The 21,377-nt window shown below is 55.7% G+C and overlaps 2 protein-coding genes across 11 annotated transcripts in view; one reads left to right on the forward strand and one right to left on the reverse strand.

Annotated features, from left to right (window-relative positions):
* Positions 1-9,929, forward strand: part of SREBF1 (sterol regulatory element binding transcription factor 1) — a 20,918-nt gene extending 10,989 nt beyond the window's left edge. Inside the window, exons 4-22 of one of the 5 annotated variants that reach the window (XM_011359092.2) lie at positions 29-85; positions 1,589-2,023; positions 2,423-2,601; positions 2,687-2,824; positions 2,904-3,125; positions 3,787-3,901; positions 4,105-4,325; positions 4,562-4,763; positions 4,899-5,077; positions 5,382-5,643; positions 5,726-5,892; positions 6,102-6,270; positions 6,757-6,865; positions 7,166-7,275; positions 7,400-7,532; positions 7,699-7,864; positions 8,266-8,466; positions 8,577-8,688; positions 9,122-9,929. In XM_011359092.2, the coding sequence (XP_011357394.1) occupies positions 29-85; positions 1,589-2,023; positions 2,423-2,601; positions 2,687-2,824; positions 2,904-3,125; positions 3,787-3,901; positions 4,105-4,325; positions 4,562-4,763; positions 4,899-5,077; positions 5,382-5,643; positions 5,726-5,892; positions 6,102-6,270; positions 6,757-6,865; positions 7,166-7,275; positions 7,400-7,532; positions 7,699-7,864; positions 8,266-8,466; positions 8,577-8,688; positions 9,122-9,357 (3,413 nt within the window). In that variant the 3' untranslated portion in view covers positions 9,358-9,929. Of the gene's footprint in view, positions 1-6; positions 162-1,588; positions 2,024-2,422; positions 2,602-2,686; positions 2,825-2,903; positions 3,126-3,786; positions 3,902-4,104; positions 4,326-4,561; positions 4,764-4,898; positions 5,078-5,381; positions 5,644-5,725; positions 5,893-6,101; positions 6,271-6,756; positions 6,866-7,165; positions 7,276-7,399; positions 7,533-7,698; positions 7,865-8,265; positions 8,467-8,576; positions 8,689-9,121 lie in introns of those variants that run through there. The other 4 variants (XM_023530019.1, XM_011359089.2, XM_011359090.2 and 1 more) reach the window with 4 other exon arrangements.
* Positions 9,930-10,530: 601 nt separating this feature from the next.
* Positions 10,531-21,377, reverse strand: part of RAI1 (retinoic acid induced 1) — a 117,426-nt gene continuing 106,579 nt past the window's right edge. For 5 of the 6 annotated variants that reach the window (XM_023530015.1, XM_023530017.1, XM_023530014.1 and 2 more), the window contains 3 exons: positions 17,069-17,162; positions 12,512-12,561; positions 10,531-12,076 (listed from right to left, as the gene is read on the reverse strand). In XM_023530015.1, coding sequence (XP_023385783.1) covers positions 12,059-12,076; positions 12,512-12,561; positions 17,069-17,162 — 162 coding nt within the window. In that variant the 3' untranslated portion in view covers positions 10,531-12,058. The remainder of the gene's footprint in view (positions 12,077-12,511; positions 12,562-17,068; positions 17,163-21,377) is intronic. The other variant, XM_023530013.1, reaches the window with a different exon arrangement.

The following is a 21,377-nucleotide window of genomic DNA, read 5'->3' on the forward strand; positions in this document are numbered from 1 at the left end:
GCACCGAGACCCGCAGGCCAACCGCCAGGACGCCCCGAAGGGGTGGACGGCGCGGGCCGCGGAGCCATGGATTGCACGTTCGAAGGTATTTTGTGGAGGACTCCCCACCCCTTCTTTACATCTCCGCTGCGAGGTCACTTTTTCTCCGGTTCCGTAGGGAGGTGCGTGTGTGTGAGTTGTGGTGGTGGATCTCAGAATAGGAAAAAGCCGTTTCCTGAGGGGCAGGTGTAACAGTTTCTAGCTTTCAGGACGGGTGGTGGACCACCCCCCAACCTCGTTAGTTAACCCCACTCCAACGTTTGGAGTGAAGTGGTGGCTTTCCCACATTCTCTGCTCCCCATCTGGGGCAGAGGGGGAAAAAAAAGCAGAGAGGAAGACCAGTTGTCACGGGTGGCTCCCCGTTTTGAGGGGCACTTTTGGGCTCTGGATTGTCCAAATTCTGGATCCCAGCCTTGGATTCAATCAGTTTTCTTTTGGGGCCTCAGTTTCCCCATCTATCAAAAAGGCTTAATGAGGACTGGGGTGAGGGATGAGAAATCATGCAAGCGAAAGTGCTTTATGACCTGCATAAACCTGGGAGGCCCCTACAGTGTTTCTATTTGAGGATCCAGGAGGCTGAGCCTGGAACCGCATCTTGCTTGGTTGGAGGCCATAGGGAGGTCTCCTCCTGCAGTAACTTTCCTGCTTGCACACCTATCAGTAGGAAGGAGTTGGCATTCTGTGCCAGTTGCCTGCCGGGCAAAGCCTTGCTGCAGCCCCAAAAAGTTTTTAGGTTTAATCTTTTTGGTTAAAAAGGTGGGGAAACTGAGACCCAGTGAGATGGGACTGTTGGCTCAGGACCCACCTCAAGTCAGTGTGGACAGGACCGGAAGCTCAGACTGGGGAATGTAGGGGCACTTGGAATTCATGGGTTCTGCAGAGCACTTTGACCCAGTGGGTAGCTGCCCTCAGTGCGTTAGAGGGCCCCAGGCTGACCCAACCAGGCTACTAGTTGCCAGCTCGGGGAAAGGGCCTATGGCCTAACCTTGGCTGTGACAGGGAATATATCCCAGTCTATATGAAGAGGAAGGAGTCAGGACAGACAACATTTACTTTTATAGAGGGGAAACCAAAGCCCTGAATGGCCGGGTCCCGAGGCTGCTTGGCTGCAGAATCTGGGCTTGTGCCCCGAACATGCAGAGACACAGTAGTTGGCACACACGTGGCCAGCAGCTGGCTCAGCCCAAGCCTTGGTCTGTTCCACAGATAAATGGGTTGCTGATGGCAGCTCTGAAGTCAGCAGTCTTAGGCCTAAGCCCCAGTTCTGCTTCAGCTTAGATGTGGGGCAAGTTAATGGGTCTCATGGGGTCTTGGCCCTGCATGGCACTGACCTTGTCTAGTTGTTGCAAGGGCTATCTGATAACATATGAAGAACTAAGCATTGCTTCAGATGTCACAGGTGCCCTGTGTATCTAGGAGCACGGGCTCACATGGGTGATATTGCTTGCATGTGTACAGTAGTGTGGACAAGGGGTGTGCAAATGTGTGATGCCCTATATAGGGTCAACCCCTGCCCCACTGTCGCTCACACAGCCTCTTCTTTCTCCAGATATGCTTCAGCTCATCAACAACCAAGACAGCGACTTCCCAGGCCTGTTTGACCCACCCTATGCTGGGGGCGGAGCAGGGGGCACAGACTCCACCGGCTCCAGCACTGAAGCCAGCTCCCCAGGCAGCTTGTCCCCACCTCATGTCATGATGAGCTCCCCACTCGAAGGCTTCCTGGGGGGGCCCAAAGCAACACCCCCACCCTTGTCCCCTTCCCAGCCTGCACCTACACTGAAGATGTACCCTTCTGTGCCTGCCTTCTCCCCTGGGCCTGGTATCAAGGAAGAGCCAGTGCCACTGACCATCCTCCAGCCCTCTACCCCGCAGCCCCTGCTGGGGGCCCTCCTGCCCCAGAACTTTCCGGCCCCAACTCCACCACAGTTCAGCTCTACCCCTGTGTTGGGCTATCCCAGCCCACCTGGAGGCTTTTCCACAGGTAAGGGGATGTGTGGAGGGAGGGGCACAGCAGGAGCACAGGGAGATGGCTCTGCTGTGGTCTCAGTAGAGGAATTTGCAGGCTTTAGAAATCAGGTCTTCTCTCTGCTGCTTGAGATACCTCCATTACTAGCAGCACTTGCATTCTCTTTGTTGGGTTAAGCATTGCCACTCACTCTGCAGGAGTATCCATATCATTGCTGCCCTTCCAAAGATACATGCCTGGCTAGAAAGCTAGCACTTTTGCATCAGAGCCCCAGGCAGGGGCTGTCCAGATAGGAAACTAAGGCCATAAGAGGTAATGACTCATCCAGGGTCACACAGTGATGGGGACCTGAGGGGCAGGTTGAAAGTGGGTTAGAGAAGCTTGTGCCTGAAGCCTCAGCCTTTATCTCTGCAGGGACCCCTCCAGGAAGCACCCCACAGCCGCTGCCTGGCCTGCCAGGGGTCCCGCCCGTCTCCTTGCAAACCCAGGTCCAGAGTACCGCCCCCCAGCAGGTGTTCACAGCCACAGCCACAGCCAGCCCCACAGTGGGCCCTGGAACAACCACTGTGACCTCACAGATTCAGCAGGTCCCGGTAAGGGGGTTTGGCCAGGCGTCGATGAGGTGACAGCGACTGAACCAGACACACAATTTATAGCTAAGACCTCCCCTACTCCCAGGTTCTGCTGCAGCCCCACTTTATCAAGGCCGACTCACTGCTCCTGACAACCATGAAAACAGACTTGGGAGCCCCTGTGAAGGCAGCAGGTGTCAGCTCCCTGGCCCCTGGCACGGCTGTGCAGACAGGGCCCTTGCAGGTGGGTGGCATGGGCAGGGGGGAAGTATGGAATCTGCACATATACATGCCCACCTGGTAACCTGTGCCTGGCTCTGCAGACTCTGGTGAGTGGCGGAACCATCCTGGCGACAGTGCCGCTGGTAGTGGACACTGACAAGCTGCCCATCAACCGGCTGGTGGCCAGTGGCAAGGCCCTGGGCTCTGCCCAGACGCGTGGTGAGAAGCGTACAGCCCACAACGCCATTGAGAAGCGCTACCGCTCCTCCATCAATGACAAGATTGTCGAGCTCAAGGACCTGGTGGTGGGCACTGAGGCAAAGGTGTGGATAAAGGCCTGTACAGGCACACATTGGGATGACCCTGGAGAAGGAGGCAACTGGAAGGAAGAGAAGGATTGGGACTGGGCCTGGACAGACAAGACCTTGGACTTCAGCCTACTCAGGCCTGGCCACCTTCATTTATGTAGCTAAACTTTGTGAAGGACCCCCTTTGCACCAGGGGCTATTCTAGGCATGGCATACAGCAGTGAGCAGACAGACAAAAATCCTGCTGTTAAGGAAATGTTCTAGCTGGGTTGATAATAAACAAGATAAGTAAGGGTTAGAGTATACCAAATGATAAGTGCTCTGGAGGAAAATAAAGCAGGAAGAGAGTTGCAAATCTGAATCAGGTGGTTGGGGAGGCCTCACGAAAGTGATATGATATAAAGCAAAGACCTAAAGGAGGTAAGTGAGGCATATCGATGGAAATAGTAATAATAGCAGTTAGCCAGATACTGTTGTATGTATTTTACATATTAATCCTTACGCCCATACTGAGAGGAAGGTTGTACTAAGGGAGGAACATTCCATGTAGAAGGAACAGCAAGGGCAAAGGTCCTGAGGCAGCTGTGTTGCAAAGCAGCCCCACCCCCCCTTGCTTAGGTGCCCACTTGCCAGGCCTGACTGGCCACCTGTGCTGTCTTCCTCCTACCCGCTGCAGCTGAATAAATCTGCTGTCTTGCGCAAGGCCATCGACTATATTCACTTTCTACAACAGAGCAACCAGAAACTCAAGCAGGAGAACTTGAGTCTGCGAACTGCTGCCCACAAAAACAGTGAGTCCTGGCCTTCCATCACCCTTGGTTCTGGCCCTGCCCCTGTCTCTGACTCGACAGGAGTCCTTAGCCTCTCCTTTGGCCCTAAACCGGCCCTCAGAAGCTAGGCCAACTCTAAGTTTCCTTCCCAGGGCCCTGAGTTGATTTTGGTAGGGTGGAGTCTCTAGCCTTCACCCCCAGCCCTGCTCCTTTCCCGCTTACAGAATCTCTGAAGGACCTGGTGTCAGCTTGTGGCAGTGGAGGAAATTCGGGTGTGCCCATGGAGGGCACAAAGCCTGAGGTGGTGGATACGCTGAGCCCGCCACCCTCGGACGCAGGCTCGCCCTCCCAGAGCAGCCCCTTGTCCCTTGGCAGCAGGAGTAGTGGCAGTGGTGGCAGTGGCAGTGATTCAGAGCCTGACAGCCCAGTCTTCAAGGATAGCCAGGTTGGGCCCTGCAATGTGGTCCCTTTCTGTCTCCCAGTGATACCCTCTGAGCCCCAGGATTGGGTCAGGAAGAAGCCCCTAACATATCCCACCTCCAATTTTATAGACAAAACCTAAGGCCTAGAGCCGTGTGGGGTCCCACAGTGAGGCTGGGCAGAGTGCTGATCCCTCCATTCCAGAGCCATGCTCTCTGGGCCACTCCCGCTCTGTCCTTACTGCCCTGCTGCCCCCACCAGGTAAAGCCAGAGCAGCTGCCATCCTCCCACAGCCGGGGCATGCTGGACCGCTCCCGCCTGGCCCTGTGTACACTCATCTTCTTCTGTCTCTCCTGCAATCCTTTTGCCTCCCTGCTGGGCAGCTGGGGTCTCCCCAGCCCCTCAGATACCACCAGCATCCACCAGAGTTCTGGGCGCAACATGCTGAGCACTGAGGACAGAGGTAGGACAAGACAGCATCGATATCTATGGGAGAGAGGTGGGAAGGGGGACTCTTGGGAGTGTAGACCCTAGGCCTATGGGCTCCGGTGCTGCATTTCCTGGGAGCTGTGTCCTCAGCCCTCCTGTCTGCCCCTAGATGGCCCTGGTTGGGCCCCATGGCTGCTGTTCCCACTGGTCTGGCTGACTAATGGGCTGCTCGTACTGATCTCCTTGGTGCTTCTCTTTGTCTATGGAGAGCCAGTCACTCGGCCCCACTCAGGCCCCGCCGTGCACTTCTGGAGGCATCGCAAGCAGGCTGACTTGGACTTGGCCCGGGTAAGGAGCTGGACCCTGAGGGTCAGGTGAACGGTGGGCAGGGAGGGACCTGGGTAGCACTTGGGAAGGTGCTGGGTGTCATCTACTCTCCCTGCCCTCTGGGTACACCATGAATATACCCTGCCTTCCCCACTCTTGTCTGCCCCTCAGACCCACACTGACTGTTGGGGGCCCAGCCTAGCACTACTAGGGGACATTGGAGTTATGGCAGAGAGCTCAAGGTGAAGGGATCTTCAGAGCTAGAGGGATATCATGCGCTTAGGATGCTCTGACCCCACTTCACCCTGAAAACCCTCATCCTCAGGGGGACTTTGCCCAGGCTACCCAGCAGCTGTGGCTGGCCCTGCGAGCTCTGGGCCGGCCCTTGCCCACCTCCCACCTGGACCTGGCCTGTAGTCTGCTCTGGAACCTCATCCGCCACCTGCTGCAACGTCTCTGGGTAGGCCGTTGGCTGGCAGGCCATGCAGGGGGCCTGCAAAGGGACTGTGCTCTGCAGGCAGATGCCCGTACCAGTGCCCGAGATGCGGCCCTTGTCTACCATAAGCTGCATCAGCTTCACACCATGGGTATGATGGGCAAAGAGCTGGGCCCAAGGGGCTCCTACCACCTCTGCACGCCCTCCGGCCTCATGCCCTGTTCATTTTCCAGGAAAGTACACAGGGGGGCACCTCACTGCTGCCAATTTGGCCCTGAGTGCACTGAACCTGGCAGAATGTGCAGGGGACACCATGTCTGTGGCCACGTTGGCTGAGATCTATGTGGTTGCCGCACTGAGGGTCAAGACCAGTCTCCCGCGGGCCTTGCATTTTCTGACAGTGAGTGGTTGGTGGGTTGGAAGGGACAGGACTAGGGGCTTGTTTTTAGTCTTTACAGTTCTGACCATGGCTTCCTGGGGAAGGGGCTGCACAGAATGAGGCATTTGATCACAGGGTGGGCTCCAGGCCTAGCTGGGGTCTCAACCCACGGTCTGGGTTTGAGCCCCTGTTCGGGTCCTTTATGACAGCCCAGCTTCCCACTCCCACAGCGCTTCTTCCTGAGTAGTGCCCGCCAGGCCTGCCTGGCACAGAATGGCTCAGTGCCACTTGCTATGCAGTGGCTCTGTCACCCTGTGGGCCACCGTTTCTTCGTGGATGGGGACTGGGCCGTGTGCAGTCCCCCGAGGGAGAGCCTGTACAGCTCAGCCAGGAACCCAGGTGCTCTTTCATCCCCGTGCCCATCCCCTTTCCCCAGTCCTTATCCTCATCCTCTGTCCCCCATTCCTCATCCCTGCCCTGTCCCTTGTCCCTACATCTCTAGATGTCCCTGCCCACCCGTTTGTTGCTTGGCTATCTGTTGTTGCTTTGGGATCTGGATCTCTCTTATTGGGGGTCTTCTGAAGCAAATAGGATATGGGGGCAGGTGGTTGATTTGGGAGGTGATCCCGGGCAACACTACTGTGTAGTGAGGAAGATAGACAGGGAAGGGACAGAGCTGATAAGGGTATGTTATAGAGTAGAGTGCACTGTCCGAGATAGGTTATCCTGTCCAAAGGCAGCGGCAGGGGTATTTATCCACCAACTTTTATCTGTCCCAGAGCCAAGCCTATCTGTGTGCCCAGGAAATAACTCTTGGTGTGGAGAGGGGAATATGGAGAGTGGGGGCCCTTTCCTGCCACCCTACTCACTCACTCCTCCCCACAGTGGACCCTTTGGCCCAGGTGACTCAGCTATTCCGTGAACATCTCTTGGAACGAGCGCTGAATTGTGTGGCTCAGCCCAGCCTCAGCCCTGCATCAGCCGATGGGGACAGGTGAGTGTCCTCATGCCCCTAAGGCAAGAGCCCTCCACTGTGGGTCTAGGAATGGCTGTTCAGGGACTTGTGTAGGTACCCAGAGCCAGGTAACTGTCCACTTGCTGTGTGGCCCCAGATAGATCTCCCCTCCTCTCTGGGTCTCAGTTTACCTACCAGCCTGGCAGGATGAGACAGTAGCATTTTATAGAGCCCAGAAGTCAGGCCATGCTCTGGTGGAGAGGTGAGGAGGGCCAGTGCCCTCCCTGGACTCATAGGACCCCCGCCACCTATTCTAACAGCCAGTTTCTCTTGCCACAGGCAATTCTCAGATGCCCTCGGATACCTGCAGCTGCTGAACAGCTGTTCCGATACTGCTGGAGCTCCAGCCTGCAGCTTCTCCATCCACTCCAGCATGGCCACCACCACCAGTGAGCTCCCAGGCCCCCTGCCCTGTGATTCTCCACTTAGCCCCACCTCCATAGCAGCTCAGTCTCAGGTGTAGTGTGGTTGAGTTTCAGGGAGCACCCCCCTCTGTATCCCCACTCCCTGTAGGCACAGACCCAGTGGCCAAGTGGTGGGCTTCGCTGACGGCTGTGGTGACCCACTGGCTGCGGCAGGATGAGGAAGCAGCTGAGCGACTGTACCCACTGGTGGAGCACCTGCCTGTCACCCTGCAGGAGTCTGAGTGAGTGCAGGCCAGATGCTCCCGGCCCCCAGCAGCACACTGCACTCCCACCTTTGTTCTGTGCAGTTGAGATCACCACTCTTTCTTCCCCATGAAGCTGGAACCAGGGTTCAGTGAGGACCTGTGGCTTGGTCTGACCATCACTCTTCTGCCCTGGTCCCAACAGGAGACCCCTGCCCAGGGCAGCTCTGCATTCCTTCAAGGCTGCCAGGGCCCTGCTTGGCCGTGGGAAGGCAGAGTCTGGCCCAGCCAGCCTGGCCATCTGTGAGAAGGCCAGTGGGTACCTGCAGGACAGTCTGGCCACCACACCAGCTGGAAGCTCCATTGACAAGGTGAGGGTTGGGGCCAGGGGCCTGGCAGGTTCGCACGGTCATGGCCTTTCCACTCCCATGTCAGTCCCCCCCTTGAGCTGCAGAAGACTGGGGTTAACCCAACAGCACAAGACTGAGGGTTCAGCCAGCCTTGCTTTCTGGCTAAGGTATAGGTCCATGGGAGAGTGGTTGCCCGATATGGCCTCAGATGTCTTCTCGGAGGCTGCTTCCATGGCAAATGGTGGGCATGGGGGCCTAGAGAGGCGGGCGGCCCCGCGGTGCATTGCTGTTGCATTGCATGTGTGTGAGGCGGGTGCAGTGCCTCGGCAGTGCAGCCCGGAGCCGGCCCCTGGCACCGTGGGCCTCCACCCTTCCCTTCCTAGAACTGGATCCCCCCCATGACCCCTGCCTACCACCTCCAGGCTATGCAGCTGCTCCTGTGTGACCTGCTTCTTGTGGTGCGTACCAGCCTGTGGCGGCGACAGCAGCCACCTGCACCAGCCCCGGCCTCACAGGGCCCAGGCAATGGAGCCCAGGCCTCTGCCCTTGAGCTGCATGGCTTTCAACGGGACCTGAGTGGCCTGAGGCGTCTGGCGCAGAGCTTCCGGCCTGCCATGCGGAGGGTGAGTGCCCATGGGCTCCTCACCTCACAGTGGGGACATGAGGCAGCTGGTGTGGGGAGAGAGTGGGGCCCTGGCCTGAGCCCCTGCTCTCCCGGCCCCCTCCTGCCCAGGTGTTCCTACATGAGGCCACAGCCCGGCTGATGGCAGGGGCCAGTCCCACACGGACACACCAACTCCTGGACCGCAGTCTGAGGAGGAGGGCAGGCCCCTGTGCCAAAGGAGGTGAGAGGGGCAGTGGCACTTGTAGGGGTGTGTAGGGGCGTTCCTTGGTCCAGCTTCATCTTCCCCCACCCAGGTAAGAACTTCTCAGATAGGTGTGATGGATGCTGAGGGCCACTGTGTAACAATAGATGGGAGAACTGGTGATAATCTACTTGAGAAATCCAATCAGGCGACTGTCATTTGTGGGCTACCTAGTTGTCATTTGTGGGCTACCTAGTTGTCATTTGTGGGATTCCCAACTGTGCACATGTCTCTGAGTCTGTGTTCTGTGCCTGGCCCTGGGAGGGGCCTCAGACGCCACGTTTGTGCTTAAGACTGAGGTGGGGATAGTGGAGGTGGGGCCACTGGGGGATCCTGCGGCCTGGCCTGGCTGGGTCCTGAGCTTCATTTCATCCAGTGTGTTCCAGCCTCCTGACCTGGCCCGTATGCACAGGCACCTGCGCCGGGGTGGAGCTGGAGCCGAGGCCCACAGGGAGGGAGCATGCCGAGGCCCTGCTGCTGGCCTCCTGCTACCTGCCACCCTGCTTCCTGTCGGCTCCTGGGCAGCGCATGGGAATGCTGACTGAGGCGGAGCGTATGCTCGAGAAGCTTGGTGATCGCAGGCTGTTGCACGACTGCCAGCAGATGCTCCTGCGCCTGGGCGGAGGGACTACGGTCACTTCCAGCTAGACCCCCACTGGCGGCCTCTGCGCCCTTTGGCTATGTCCCTGGTGGGAGCCTCAATGGCCAAAGGCAGCGCAAGAGATCTCAATGTCCACGGTTTACCCATGGACTGCATTGCCTCGGTGGGGGCGGGAGGAATGGGAGACCCTTGGGGGCTTTTGTCTCTGGACTTAGGAGGCCAGAGGGGGTGTAACCCCGCCACCCCTGCAGGCTCCCCAACCAGACTAGCAGCGGCCAGGTTGGTGCTGACCTCTGGTGGCCGGTGGGAGGATTGCAGAGGCCGGTCCCATCGGTGTCACCTCTGCTTTGCAACCCACCAGTGGCTTTTCCCTCTCCTGGCTAAAGGGAGAGAGGGGTACATGTTACTCAGCTGAGGGGGATAGAAATGGTTTTCCCGGCCAGCAAGGGTGCCTAGCTCCAAGATGCCTCCTTCCCTTCTGGGGAGGTCTGTACATAGTGTAGATCAGGGTGCGCCTGACTTCTGGCCTCTGGGGCTCAAGTGTTACTTTGTCTTTTGCAAACTATTTTCATAGGGTGAGAAGTTTTGTACAAAGAATAAAAAATGGAATTATTTATAATCTGCGTTCTCTTTTTTTGAGGAGGAGGGTGTGTGCTTCAGCTGATGTCCTTGCCAACTACAGGGGGTCCTTTGGGCCTTCCCTGGCAGCACCTAGGCAAAGTCTTCCCACAGCCATCCTCCATAAGGGACTAGATTTCCCGCTTCTGATGTTATGGGAGGCCTGTGGGTTATGACCTCCGGCTGACCTGGATCCCACTCTGGGCCACAAGTTTGGGCCCTTAATCCTTAAATCCATTATAGTCTCAGCTATCCCCTCCCACCTCCCAGCTTCTACCTCCACCAGCTCCCTGGGCGACATGGTGCACAACTCAAGTGTCCTTAAGGATTTGTTGACAAGAGGAGCTACAACATGGTATCCCTGTATGGAGTGTCAGTCGCATCCATCTATCTCACACTTAAGAAAGCCTTCCACCCTTGTCAGGACCTGAGGCTGCATGGGGTGGGGGTCGATTTTGGATCAGGGGCTTGTTTCCTGTTCCCACAGAAACTGCCAGAATCCCTGACTCCCCATTTGTGCCCCCTGCCCTCCATTTCCATCCCCCACTTGAAGCCTAGCCCCTCTCCCAGCGGAATCTGGTCAGAATCCACGGGCTGCAGACTTCCAAAACAATCGCTGTATCTTTATTGACTTTTTTTTCTCTGAATGCAATGACTGTTTTTTACTCTTAAGGAAAATAAACATCTTTTAGAAACAGCTCAATACACACAATCTTCAGTGTGAAGCAATATACTAATAAGAACACTAGTCTTAACATTTACAGTCTTCATATATATTATATATATGTATATGTATACATATATATACACTATATAACGAGGCCAGATATAATACACACGTTTACCATTTTACAGTCATATGTACAGGAAGTTGCTAGGGTTCCCCGGTCTGGGGGCTGCCTCAGGACTACTGAAGCGTGGACAGAGCTGAGGACAAAGACGGACAGGCAGACATACTGGCAGGGACTAGCCTGGGCCGGTGGTGGCTTTTAGGGTAAGGGGAGCATCGTGTGGCCCCCTTCCCAGCTAGGGCCCCGTGCTGAGGGGCGCAGGACGCATGGCAGCGACACACAGAAGCAAGCATGTTCCCAACATATATACATTCTATGTAACATATATAGAGGGGTACACAGGTTTGTACACGAATCTAGCGCTGTCTCTGCTCCCGTGCTGAATAGGTGCTGCGGTCCCTGGATGGGGGTGGTCGTGCAGAGAGGGAAGATCACGCGTCCGCTGGGGGTGCGCTCTGGTTGAGACTTCTTCCCTTTTGCGCTCCCAGACTGGGCTCCAGGGTAGGGGATTGGAAAAGGGATGAACATAAGCCAAAGGGGTGCCCCAGTCCCACCTACACCCAGGGAGTTTCCATCCCCTCACGTTGGGCCCCAGACTCCCTGGCTCTGCCCAAACCCCAAGGTTTTGGCAAATGCTGGGTGAGAAGGGCGCTTGGGTGCATTCTGAATGGTTTGCTCCAAAGCCTCCGGCCTGCTCCCCCTATCCCCTACTTCCAGACCGCCTAGCCCTCTCTAGAAAGGCTTCAGCTTCACTCGCCTATAGCTCCCTCCCCTCCCTTCAATGAGCCTGGAGCCGCCTTCTGCAACTTCTAGGGCCATTTTGGACCCCCACCCTCAAGGCGCCCAGCTGCATACCACGACCGACTGGAGTGGCTGCAGCACCCAAGTATTATGTGTGCCACCTTGTCTTGGAACTTCCAGTGGAGAAACGTGTCCCCAGGCTAAAGGCGTCTCCCACTCCCGCCGGAAACTGGGTGCCCCAAGGAGTCTGGCTGCTCCGCGGGGTCCCCCTTTCCAAGCCTGGCCTGGGTGAGTGGTGGGGGGAGGGCAGGAACGCCCTGTGTCGTCCGATTCCAGGAGCAGGCGGCTCCTGAACGTGTTTTCTTCCCAACCCGGGACCACACGTTTCAGCCTTAGGCAGCCAGATCCAAGATCCGGGGTCCGGATCAAGGATCGGCTCTAGACCCGCGTTGGGAGCATCTCAAAGGCCCGGGGGCTGCACAGGCGGCCCCTCTCCTTCGGCGGCGGGCGGGCAAGCGGGCTCCGGCGGCTTCTCCAGCCGTTGGGGTGGGTTACAACGGCAGCCTCTGCAGGAGAAGAGTTCACGCCCGACCTCCCGTTATTGATGGTCGTGGACCTGTGCAAGGGGTTAATTCCCCTTAGACCCGCCCCGCCCCGCCCCCAAGAGGCCCCGCCCCTACCCCGGCGCCGCGAGAGGGCGGCTGGGGTCCCTTTGCTGGAAGCAGCTGGCCTCACGTCAGGCTTTTCCTTTCTTCTAGCTCCCACCCTGCCCTCCCTCAGCCTCCTATCTGTAATGGCTCCCTCCTTCAGGACCTGTCAGGTTTATAAAGCGGTCTTTATCACCAGCTGAGATGCCCCGCTGATTAACCGAGAATAAGGCTGGAGCGGTTATGGAGGCAGTGTGCAGGTGGGGGCTGCAGCCCCTGGGATTGGGTGAGAACTTCCCCCATTCATGGGCTGAGCCCTGCTGGGGTCCACAAGCCAGCGGGGCAGGGGAGAGGGGACCCTCTCCAGCCTAGACCCCTTCCAAGGAAGGCCTGTGGTCACCTACCTTATGCTTGGGACATTTCAAAGAAAAGTTCTCTTCGATGAATATGCAACCTGTAACCAAAAAGAAGTTGGAGTGGTTAGGACATATGTTGGTGTCTTTCCAGGGAGCCAAGAGGGGAGGGGCCCTATTGCCCATGAGGCCCTAGGCTGCAGGGGTTCTTTGCAAAGAGTAAGTCAGACTCTGCTTGAACTCTACAATCTCAACTCCATCACAGTTGCTCTGGCCCTCTGCCTCCATCTGTACTCCAGCAGGAGTACAGGGGTCTCTCTTTTACTCTCACCTCACCTTACCTGGAACTCCTTGTCACTGGGGAGGCCTCCTTTGGCTCCCTAGCTACGCAGACCCCACTCTCCAGTCTCTCCCCCTTCGCCTGCCGTATTGTGCCTGGCCACACTTGTCACTGCCTCCTAGTGATCTCTATATGGATTTCTTGCTCAGGGTCTCTACCTCACTGAAAGACAAGCTCCAAGCACCAGCTTTGCCTTCTTTCCTGGGTGCATGGCCATCCCCTAGAAGAGGGCCTGGACACCCAGTGGACATTCTGTGAACGTATGTTGACAGACTGGTTGGTGCAGTGATGGATCTGGATTTGAGCATCAGCTACTTCTCTGAGCCTTGGACTCCACATCTGTAACGTGGGCACTATGCCACCTATTGTGTGTCCGTCATGGGGACTGATGAGGAGGGCATATGTAAACTACCGCTACTGTGTGGACTTGTTCTTGTGGGGCCCAGAGGGGAGGGTGGGGGTAGGGGAAGCAGACTGAGGTCTCAGTTCTGAGCAAATGCCAGCAGGTATCTGAGTGCCCAGGGCACGGCCCACAGTGCGCAAGCAGAGAGGAGGGGTGAGCATGGCCAGTCCTTGATACCCACCTCAGCCCAGGGGTGCACTGATGTCTCAATCTCCACTCCCCTGCCTGCTACAGCTCAGGAGACCCTGGTTTTTTCACTTGAAATCTCCACCCACCACCCCCTAGTGAGCCCAGTGCTAGACTCATTCCCCTTCCTCATATGCCTCATCTGCCTTTGTTCTGAACAAACCCTAAACCCATAAATAGCTAGAGGCTCAAAGTTGGACAAGAGAGTCCTCTTGTCCACACTGTGGCCACTTGTGGTAGCTCTGGGCTCCAGGAAGTGGCTCTGTGCTGTGACCTCATGACAGCTTGGTGGCTAGCAGGCAGGGCAGGGAGGAAGGGGCAGATCTGCATCCTTGAGACCATGGCTGGTAAGGCTCCAGGCCTCTCAGGCTGGCTCCTCTTTTTTCTGCCTGCCCCTGCCAGAAGCTGGGGGCCTCAGACCTGAAAGTCGCCCATGAGTTTCTGCACTTTAGGACCAGCAACTAGAAGTAGATCATCAGTTTTCCCCTTCCCCTGAGCTTAGGCAAGCTAGACTTAGCTCTGGGACTGAATTCACTTTCTAAAGAGCATTGGGCTGAAACCCCAGACTTTCCCCACAGCACACACAGGACAACTCTCACCCCCACACACACCACTCCACTACAAGCCCTAAAGTCAAGAACTTGAGTTGCCAGAAGCAAAGGGTAGGAGGTCACCATTTCCAAAACCAGCTTGCTCAGCAATCCTCCAGAAACCAGACTGGAAGTGGGGAGAGGAGCCATTGGGAAGAGCTGAGTTGTCAGTTCCCAGCCTCTCTCTTGGTGTCTGCACCTGGAGAACCTGGGATCTAGCTGACAAGGTGGCCCTGGGGCCTCAGTGTGGAAAGGTTCAGACAGGAAGACATGGTGTTCCAGCTTCTGCCAGTCCTTCAGTCACTGCTTAGATCCGGGGTAGTGCTCCTTAACAGGGTTGAATGGGGACAGGGTTATTGTGCCAGGGCGGCAGGGAAGGGCTAAGGCAAGCAACCCTGATGCCCTATGGTTTAAGAGCCTGACCCAGACACCTGGAGAGCCCTATGGACCCCTACTTGGCAGACCCAGGGGTTGAGTAGATGTGACAAAAAGGCCTAGGGCTCATGCCTGCCCAGCTTATTCCCTCTTACTCCCTGCTGCCTGAAGCCCTGTCCTCCCTCACCTTCTGGCTCACTTGTTCTCCCACCTTCTCTGGTGGCTGCTCCTTGGGGGCCTAGGGCTCCACCCCTTCCTCCTCTGCCAGCTGTTATATGATGATGCCCACTCCCCAACACTGTCCCCTCGGAGGCTCTGATGACCCCTTGGGCTGATGGCTGGTGAGTCTCTGTCCTGAACCCAGCTGGGACAGCTCCCCTTGTATGTCTGTAGAGGCCTCAAATGCAACCTACCTTAAGGGAAGTGGCCACATGTGGTGGATGGATTGACCAAAGGGCCCTGAGCTCCCTCCCCATGCTGTCCTTTACAGTGTGGCTCTGCAGCTTCTTTTATCCAGAAGTGGTATGCATTCCCCACCCTGTGAATCTGGGCTGGACATGGGACTTGCTTTGCCAGCAGAATTCAGCAAAAGGGACTGTGTGGTCCCAAGCTGAGGCTTGCTGGAGGATGAGACCACATAGAGAAGAGAGATCATCCTGCCTCAGCTGACCCAACAGCTCACCATGGCTGACTGAATGAGTTCATCAGAGAGTCTGCCAGGTGACCTGTGCCCTCATGAGAAATAACGAAGGGTTGGTATTTAAGCAATGAAGTTGGGCCTGGGAGGGTCAGTAGCTTGGCAACAGTAGCTAATATACTATCAGCATCTTGCCTCGGGCCTGCCCTCACTTGGGGAAGATGGACATCAGGCTGGACACCGCCTCTCCCTCAACCCTCATCCCAAGGCCTGTGCATTCTGTGCTAATGAAGTCTCTGGGACACAGGCTCTACTTGCACCCGGCAAACCTCCTCTTTTGCCTGGATGACTGCAGTGTCCATCAGCTATTTCTTAAACACAGCTCTGATCATATAGTGCCTCATCTTCCCAGACTCCAGGCCCCCTTCCTGTAGCAATCCCTAGAATCTATAGAGGTTCCTCTTATATTAGACTCCTTTGAAGACTTCATTTGAAACAAAAGTTTTGTTAGTCCTAGGCTGGTATATACATCCCACCATTAACCAGCTGCTGCCCACCTCCATTGACCTTTCTAGATCTGGCTCAAATTTTGCCTCCTTCTGGATTCCCTCCCAGCTCACACTCTCCTCATCTGGTCTCCATAACTTTGCGCAAGGACCATGATTTTCCTGTCCCATTCAAATGTGAGCCCCCTCAAGGGGTTGGTTAGTACGGGGGTGGGACAAAGAACACAGGATATGGAGCAAGACAGACAAGGAGTCACACCCTAGTTTTGTCCATGCTGCCCTGTGTGGCCATGGATAAGGCAGCCTGTTCATAAAAATGCACCTGCAGATAGTGCAGGGCCTTGATGCATGTCGTGCCACGGAGTGGGTGCTACATGCATCACTATAGAAAGGGTGCAACTCATGGTAGCTATTATTGGGAGTAAGAGCATGTGTCTTGATAAGTGGCGAAGTCCACATAAAAATCTAGTTCGCACTGCTCAGAGTGGGAGGGTGGAGCCAGTGAGAACCCAATATCCTTGCTCTGGCTGGCTCCCTCCCTGCAGGGTTGCTAGCACCTCAGCTCTTGCCAAGGAACTGTCATCACTCTATGTGTGCTCCTGGGGGTAGCTTGGTTGGGGCTGATGCTGGCCCAGAACGAAGGGGGCCAGCAGGGCACAGGGAATGGCCTCTGTCCAGAGCAGAGCCAGGTAGGGAGAAGGGGCAGTTGGTCCCCAGGTGGTTGGAAGGTCCTCCATGAGGCAGGGTCATAACTTCACCACCACTCCAGGCCAGAGAAGAGTGGGTAAGGGGAACAGGGGCAGGTCATGGAGGCTGGCCCCCAAATAGGACTAAAGCTGCACTTGCTGGGCAGTATTTGTTACTTCACTCCATGCTCCAAACAGCTCAGGGAAAGAAGAGATCATTATAATCTCCATTTTATAGATGGGGAAACTGAGTGCAGAGACATCAATGGACTTACCAAGCCCACGTGTTAAGAATGCCACTAGGGTTTGAATTTAGGCCAAAGCTGTCTCTAAGCACCCCTTAAAATATTGCCCTCATCAATGACTAAAATTCCACCATAAACAATTTCTTTCCTTTGATGAAATAAGGTATGTCTTTGAGTTAAAACCTTTTACAACTATTCCCTGCAGCCAGTAGGAGATGATTTGGCCACAGCCTATTTTTGAACCTCATTGCCTCCCATCTCATTTGGTTTTGTTGTTGAAGTATATCTTTTCCCCTTTTCTCTGCCCAGGGAACTCCTGCTTAGCCTTCAAAGCCCCAGCCCCAGCACTCCTTCCTCTCTGAGACCCAAAATCCTCCCCACCCCTTGACAATGACAGCTTTTCAAACAGCTCTCCATCTTGTAATTTATGCCTCTGGGCATTCCTCAAGCAGGTGGCTGGGGACTGACTCATCTCCAAGTCCCTAGCATTGCTCAGCATAGGTCCCAGTAGAGATGAAGAGATAAAAGATTGCTGGGGCAGGAGAGGAGAGGAGCGAAGGGGTCAAATAGGGCTGGGTTCAAGGAGCTGTGCCCAGGGTTTCCCTGGAGGGCCTTCTTGTGCCCTCAGGCTGGCTCTTACCCGCATCGCTGGCACACGGGTAATGGTAGGTGTGGATGCATCCTTTGTGGCAGCACCCGATGGTGGCCCCAGCTTCTTGGCAGCTGGAACAAGTCTGGTGAGGAGAGAGGGAAGACAGGTGAGTCTGCCGCTGAGGGGCCGGGCAGGTGGGCTTTACAGACAGGGCTCCCCCTAGTCCCCACCTCCTTCCGATGAAAATCAGTTGAAGGAGGCTCAGAATGGGGTGCAAATGCCTACAGGATTGATTCTATGGCAACCCCCGGGCTGCTGCCTTGGTGCAGGGGGCGGGGAGGGGGACCGTTTTGTGGAAGGGGGTGTAATGACTACTCGTGGATAAATATATGGGCCTTGGCTTCACAAAGACCTGAGTTCAAATCCTCAGCCGACCCACTCAAACTCTCTGTGCCTCAGCTGCACAATGGGATGATGCTTCCCTTACATGGTGGTCATGAATATTAAATGAGACTTCGTGTACCCAGTGGATGACAAGAACTCCTGGTGCCAGTCACCATTATGATCATGGCTACCAGCCAGTGTTGGCAGGGCTTCTGCATGCAGAATGTGTCCTCACCTACTGATTCCTCCCAATAGCCCTTAGAGGCAGGTAACTTTCATAAGCCCCACTTCACAGACAGTGAAACTGAGGCACTCCCCCAGGAGAGAGTGAAGTAAGCATTGTTTCCTACCCTTTCTGGCAGCAGAACAAACACTGAGCCCAGAATCTGATAAGCCACTCGAGAACGGGCCATTCACCCTCCCTAGGACCAGTGAGATGACATAGCCATCTTGAGAGTGGAGTCCAAGGCTCATCTTGAGATGCTGAGTTAATGTAAATCTTATGCCATCCAGCATGGTGGCCAGCCCACTCTGGGTCTCAAAAATGTGGCCTGCTGAGGTTGGGGGCTGTCCCACGCCTGCCCGGGCTGCCTGGAGGGGAATATGGCCAGGACCAGGTAACAAGGCCAGGAAGGCCCTTGGAAGAGTGAAGCAAAATCTGAGGTCTGGGGAGGGACAGGTCGGGCCTCAAATCATACAGACGCCAGACCATAGCCCTCACTGTACGGATTGGGGAGTGAGGTGCAGGAGGGAAGCAGAGAGGGTGGCAGGCCCATACCCAGATGCTAAGCCACTGAAACAACTATAGTTTATGATGTGCCGCCATGCTTGGAAGCTGCCTCCTCATAACAACCTTCTGACATTGGTATTATTTTAACCGGGTTTCCAATGAGAGCTCAGAGAGGCTAAATAACTTGAGGGCACACAGCTCATGAGTCTCTGGGCTGGGCTTTGAGTCCAGCATCCCGGCTGGAGCACAGCCTGGCAGATACTACTGCATACTGCTTAGAGCAGGCGTGGGCTCCATTCTAGGCCCCAGGACTGCGGGAGACCCCACCCCCAGCAGCTGACACGGGCCAGGGATGAATAGGTCTTCTGCCTGCCTTCTTAGGCCTAGCCTGAGAAATTCTGGGAATCTTCCTTCTGTCACCAAGCTGGGAATGGGGAGGTGAACGGTGGGACGCTGGGGTATATTCTGGAACACCAGGTTTTCACACAATGCCTCTGGACAGGCAATTGCCTCTTGTCAGGGCTGAGACTCCCTGGGGCTCTGGGGCCCAAAATCCCAATTTTTGGCCCAAAAAGAGGAGAGGAAGCAGGAATGGAGGCCCCAGACCAGGCCCGTCCTGCCCACAAGCAGCCCACAAGAGGGGCTCCTCACTACCTTACCTGCACTAAGGCCCCCAACAACCCTTGAGGCAGATGTTTTAGACAAAGAAACAAAGGTACAAAGAGACAGAGACCTTGGGCCCTTCTGACCTCAGCACTAGTGCTCTAACCATGATACCCAAAGAAGGGGTACAGCTTATGAACCTGCCTAAAGATTCCAGGCTGGCAGAGGGGCCCAAACTGAGGCCTCAGCAGGTGCTACTAGCTAACATCGTCCCATCACAGCCAGACGCCCATATTGTCAGCATCCATGGCCAGGCTTCACCTGGACAGGAGAAGGGGTCCACAGTAGTTCTGGGTGAGGGCTAGATTCTGAACAGACTGGGAAACTGAGTGGGCATGGCAGAGATATGAAACAGGTTATGTGTGGGGTTCCCAGGAGGGGACACGGAAGGAAGAGGGGTGTCTCTAGGGCTCTGTAGTTGTTCCTCCAGAGACCAAAAGTGAGACCAAAGCACCAAGCCTGATGGGGTAGGGCTGGGAACTTAGATGCACTTGGGGAGGGCAGACCACCTGTTTAGCCCCCAAACTCTGCTAATTGGGCTTGGCACTCTGAAGCTCTCAGAGGGCAATGGCTTGCCTGGGGTCACAGAACCCACCTTCAGCAGAGCTGTGATTTGAACCGGGGTCTGCCATTGAGCTGCTGAGGCAGGAAGGGGTCGAATAGGGCTGGGTTCAAGGAGAAGGGGATGGACAGCCCTAAGAGGCCTGGGCTATCGGAGAGGGGTGGGCAAATGGTGACCGTGGGAAGCCCCAGTCCCTGCCCACCTCTCCAGGGTGTTCTGTGGGCATGGTCTGCTCCTCCAGCAGGAATACTGCTTTAATAAGCCCTTCGGAGCCTCATACCCTGGCTGCCAGCCCCCTGGGCAAAGCCCAGGACCATCTCTCTGGCAGGGAAGTCCTTCAGATCATGCCTGAGCTGCCTCGGGTGAGGCAGGGAGATGCTATTGGTGGGGTGTGCATGTCAGGGGACGGAGGGCTTGCTGAGAGCCAGGCAAGCACACAGAGCTATGGATGCTTTCGGAAGCCAGGCTATGAGCAGTGGGAGTAGGAGTAGGCAGGGTAGGCAGCAAGCTGGGGCTGGGGATCTGAGGATTAGTATTAAATTTTCAATGATAGGAGAGACTTGAACTTATTTCAAGATGGCTGAGAAGGTGCTGGTGACAGAGAGAAAAGTAGAGATAGCATGAGGGAGGTAAATAATAATTGAGAAGGGAAGGGAGAGCTCCAGGGCCTATGGGCCTGGAGGGGGTTTGGGGAAGTAGCAGGTGTCCTGTTGGGTCTGGGTTTCCTCAGTCAGGCTGGAGGCCAATGAGTGGGACATCTGGGCATAGAGAGGTCTCTAAGTATCCCCAGGCAGTGGAAGGTCAAGTGTGGGAGAGAGGGAAGCATTGGCAGCACCTGATGGCTGCAGCCATCCATCCACAATAGCCCCATAATGGACAGTTAGCACAGGGGGAGGTCAGAGTGGCTGGGGTTGATGGGTGGTGGAAGCAAAGGATCAAGTATGCAGGTAGTGGGAAGGGGCAGCCATGGGGAGGTGGGGATGAGTGGGCAAGGGCGAGGGTCCCCAGAGGCAGGGTTGGGGTAGTGCTGTAGTGCCAGGGAGTGTCGCTTTACAGTAGAATGTCCATGAATGTGTGTGTCAGGGGGTGGGGGCAGGAGCACAAGCCTCAGGGAAAGAATGCTGACTTTACCCTTTGACCATTACCCTGTTCCAGGTACCTTCTGCTGACTACTGCCAGGTCTTCGAGGCTCTGAATGGCCTCCTGGCTCTTGTTTGCTCTCACATCCTCTGCACTCCTCAGAAGGAAGTGTGAGGAATGACAGCCCCATGGTAACCTAAGTGGCAGGAACACTGTGGGTGGTGACATGGCCTCTGCCACTGTCACTGGTTCTAGCTCAGGAATGTCAACAGCACTCAGACGGGTCAGGCACGGCTTGAATAACTTTCATGGATATTAACTCATTTAATCCTCACAGCCCCTCTGTGCTGGGAACTAATATGCCCACCTCAGAGGTGGGGAAATGGAGGCACAGAGAGGTTAAGTCTCGGACAGAGTGAGGGGCAGCTGGCATCTGAACCAAGAAGCCAGCCCAAGTTCTTGCTCATAGACTTCAGTGACTAGAGCCCCTCCAGGGGCATTTTAGGACCATTTGTGAGAAATCCCTGGACCACCCTACTCGACGAGGGCAGTGTGGTCCTGGGAGCTGTCCTGCAAAGGGGACACATTCCAACTTTGTGTTGAGGGGCTTGTCCCCTAAGCCCCCAGCTCCATCTAAGAGGTACTCCAAGCTTGGGCAGCCTGCTTTTACAGGATGCCCTGATATTCAATTTAGGAGGCCCCTTATCCTCTGGGGCTTCAACATCAGCATCTCAGCTGATTACACAAGCAGATGAGGTCAGGTGGGCCCTGGAGCTGGAGGATGCCAGGTGAATATGTGGTGGCCAATGGGCTGGGCAGGCTGGGAGTGGCTGCAGTAGGAAGTCCGGGACAAGGTGTGTCCTGCCTCAGCCTGGGGAATGCTTTAACTCCACCCAAATTCCCCAGGTATTAATTTGTCACCGTATGTTTGGCCTAAA

The sequence above is a fragment of the Pteropus vampyrus genome, unplaced genomic scaffold, assembly GCF_000151845.1.
Source record: "Pteropus vampyrus isolate Shadow unplaced genomic scaffold, Pvam_2.0 Scaffold44, whole genome shotgun sequence".
NCBI classification, from domain to species: domain Eukaryota; kingdom Metazoa; phylum Chordata; class Mammalia; order Chiroptera; family Pteropodidae; genus Pteropus; species Pteropus vampyrus.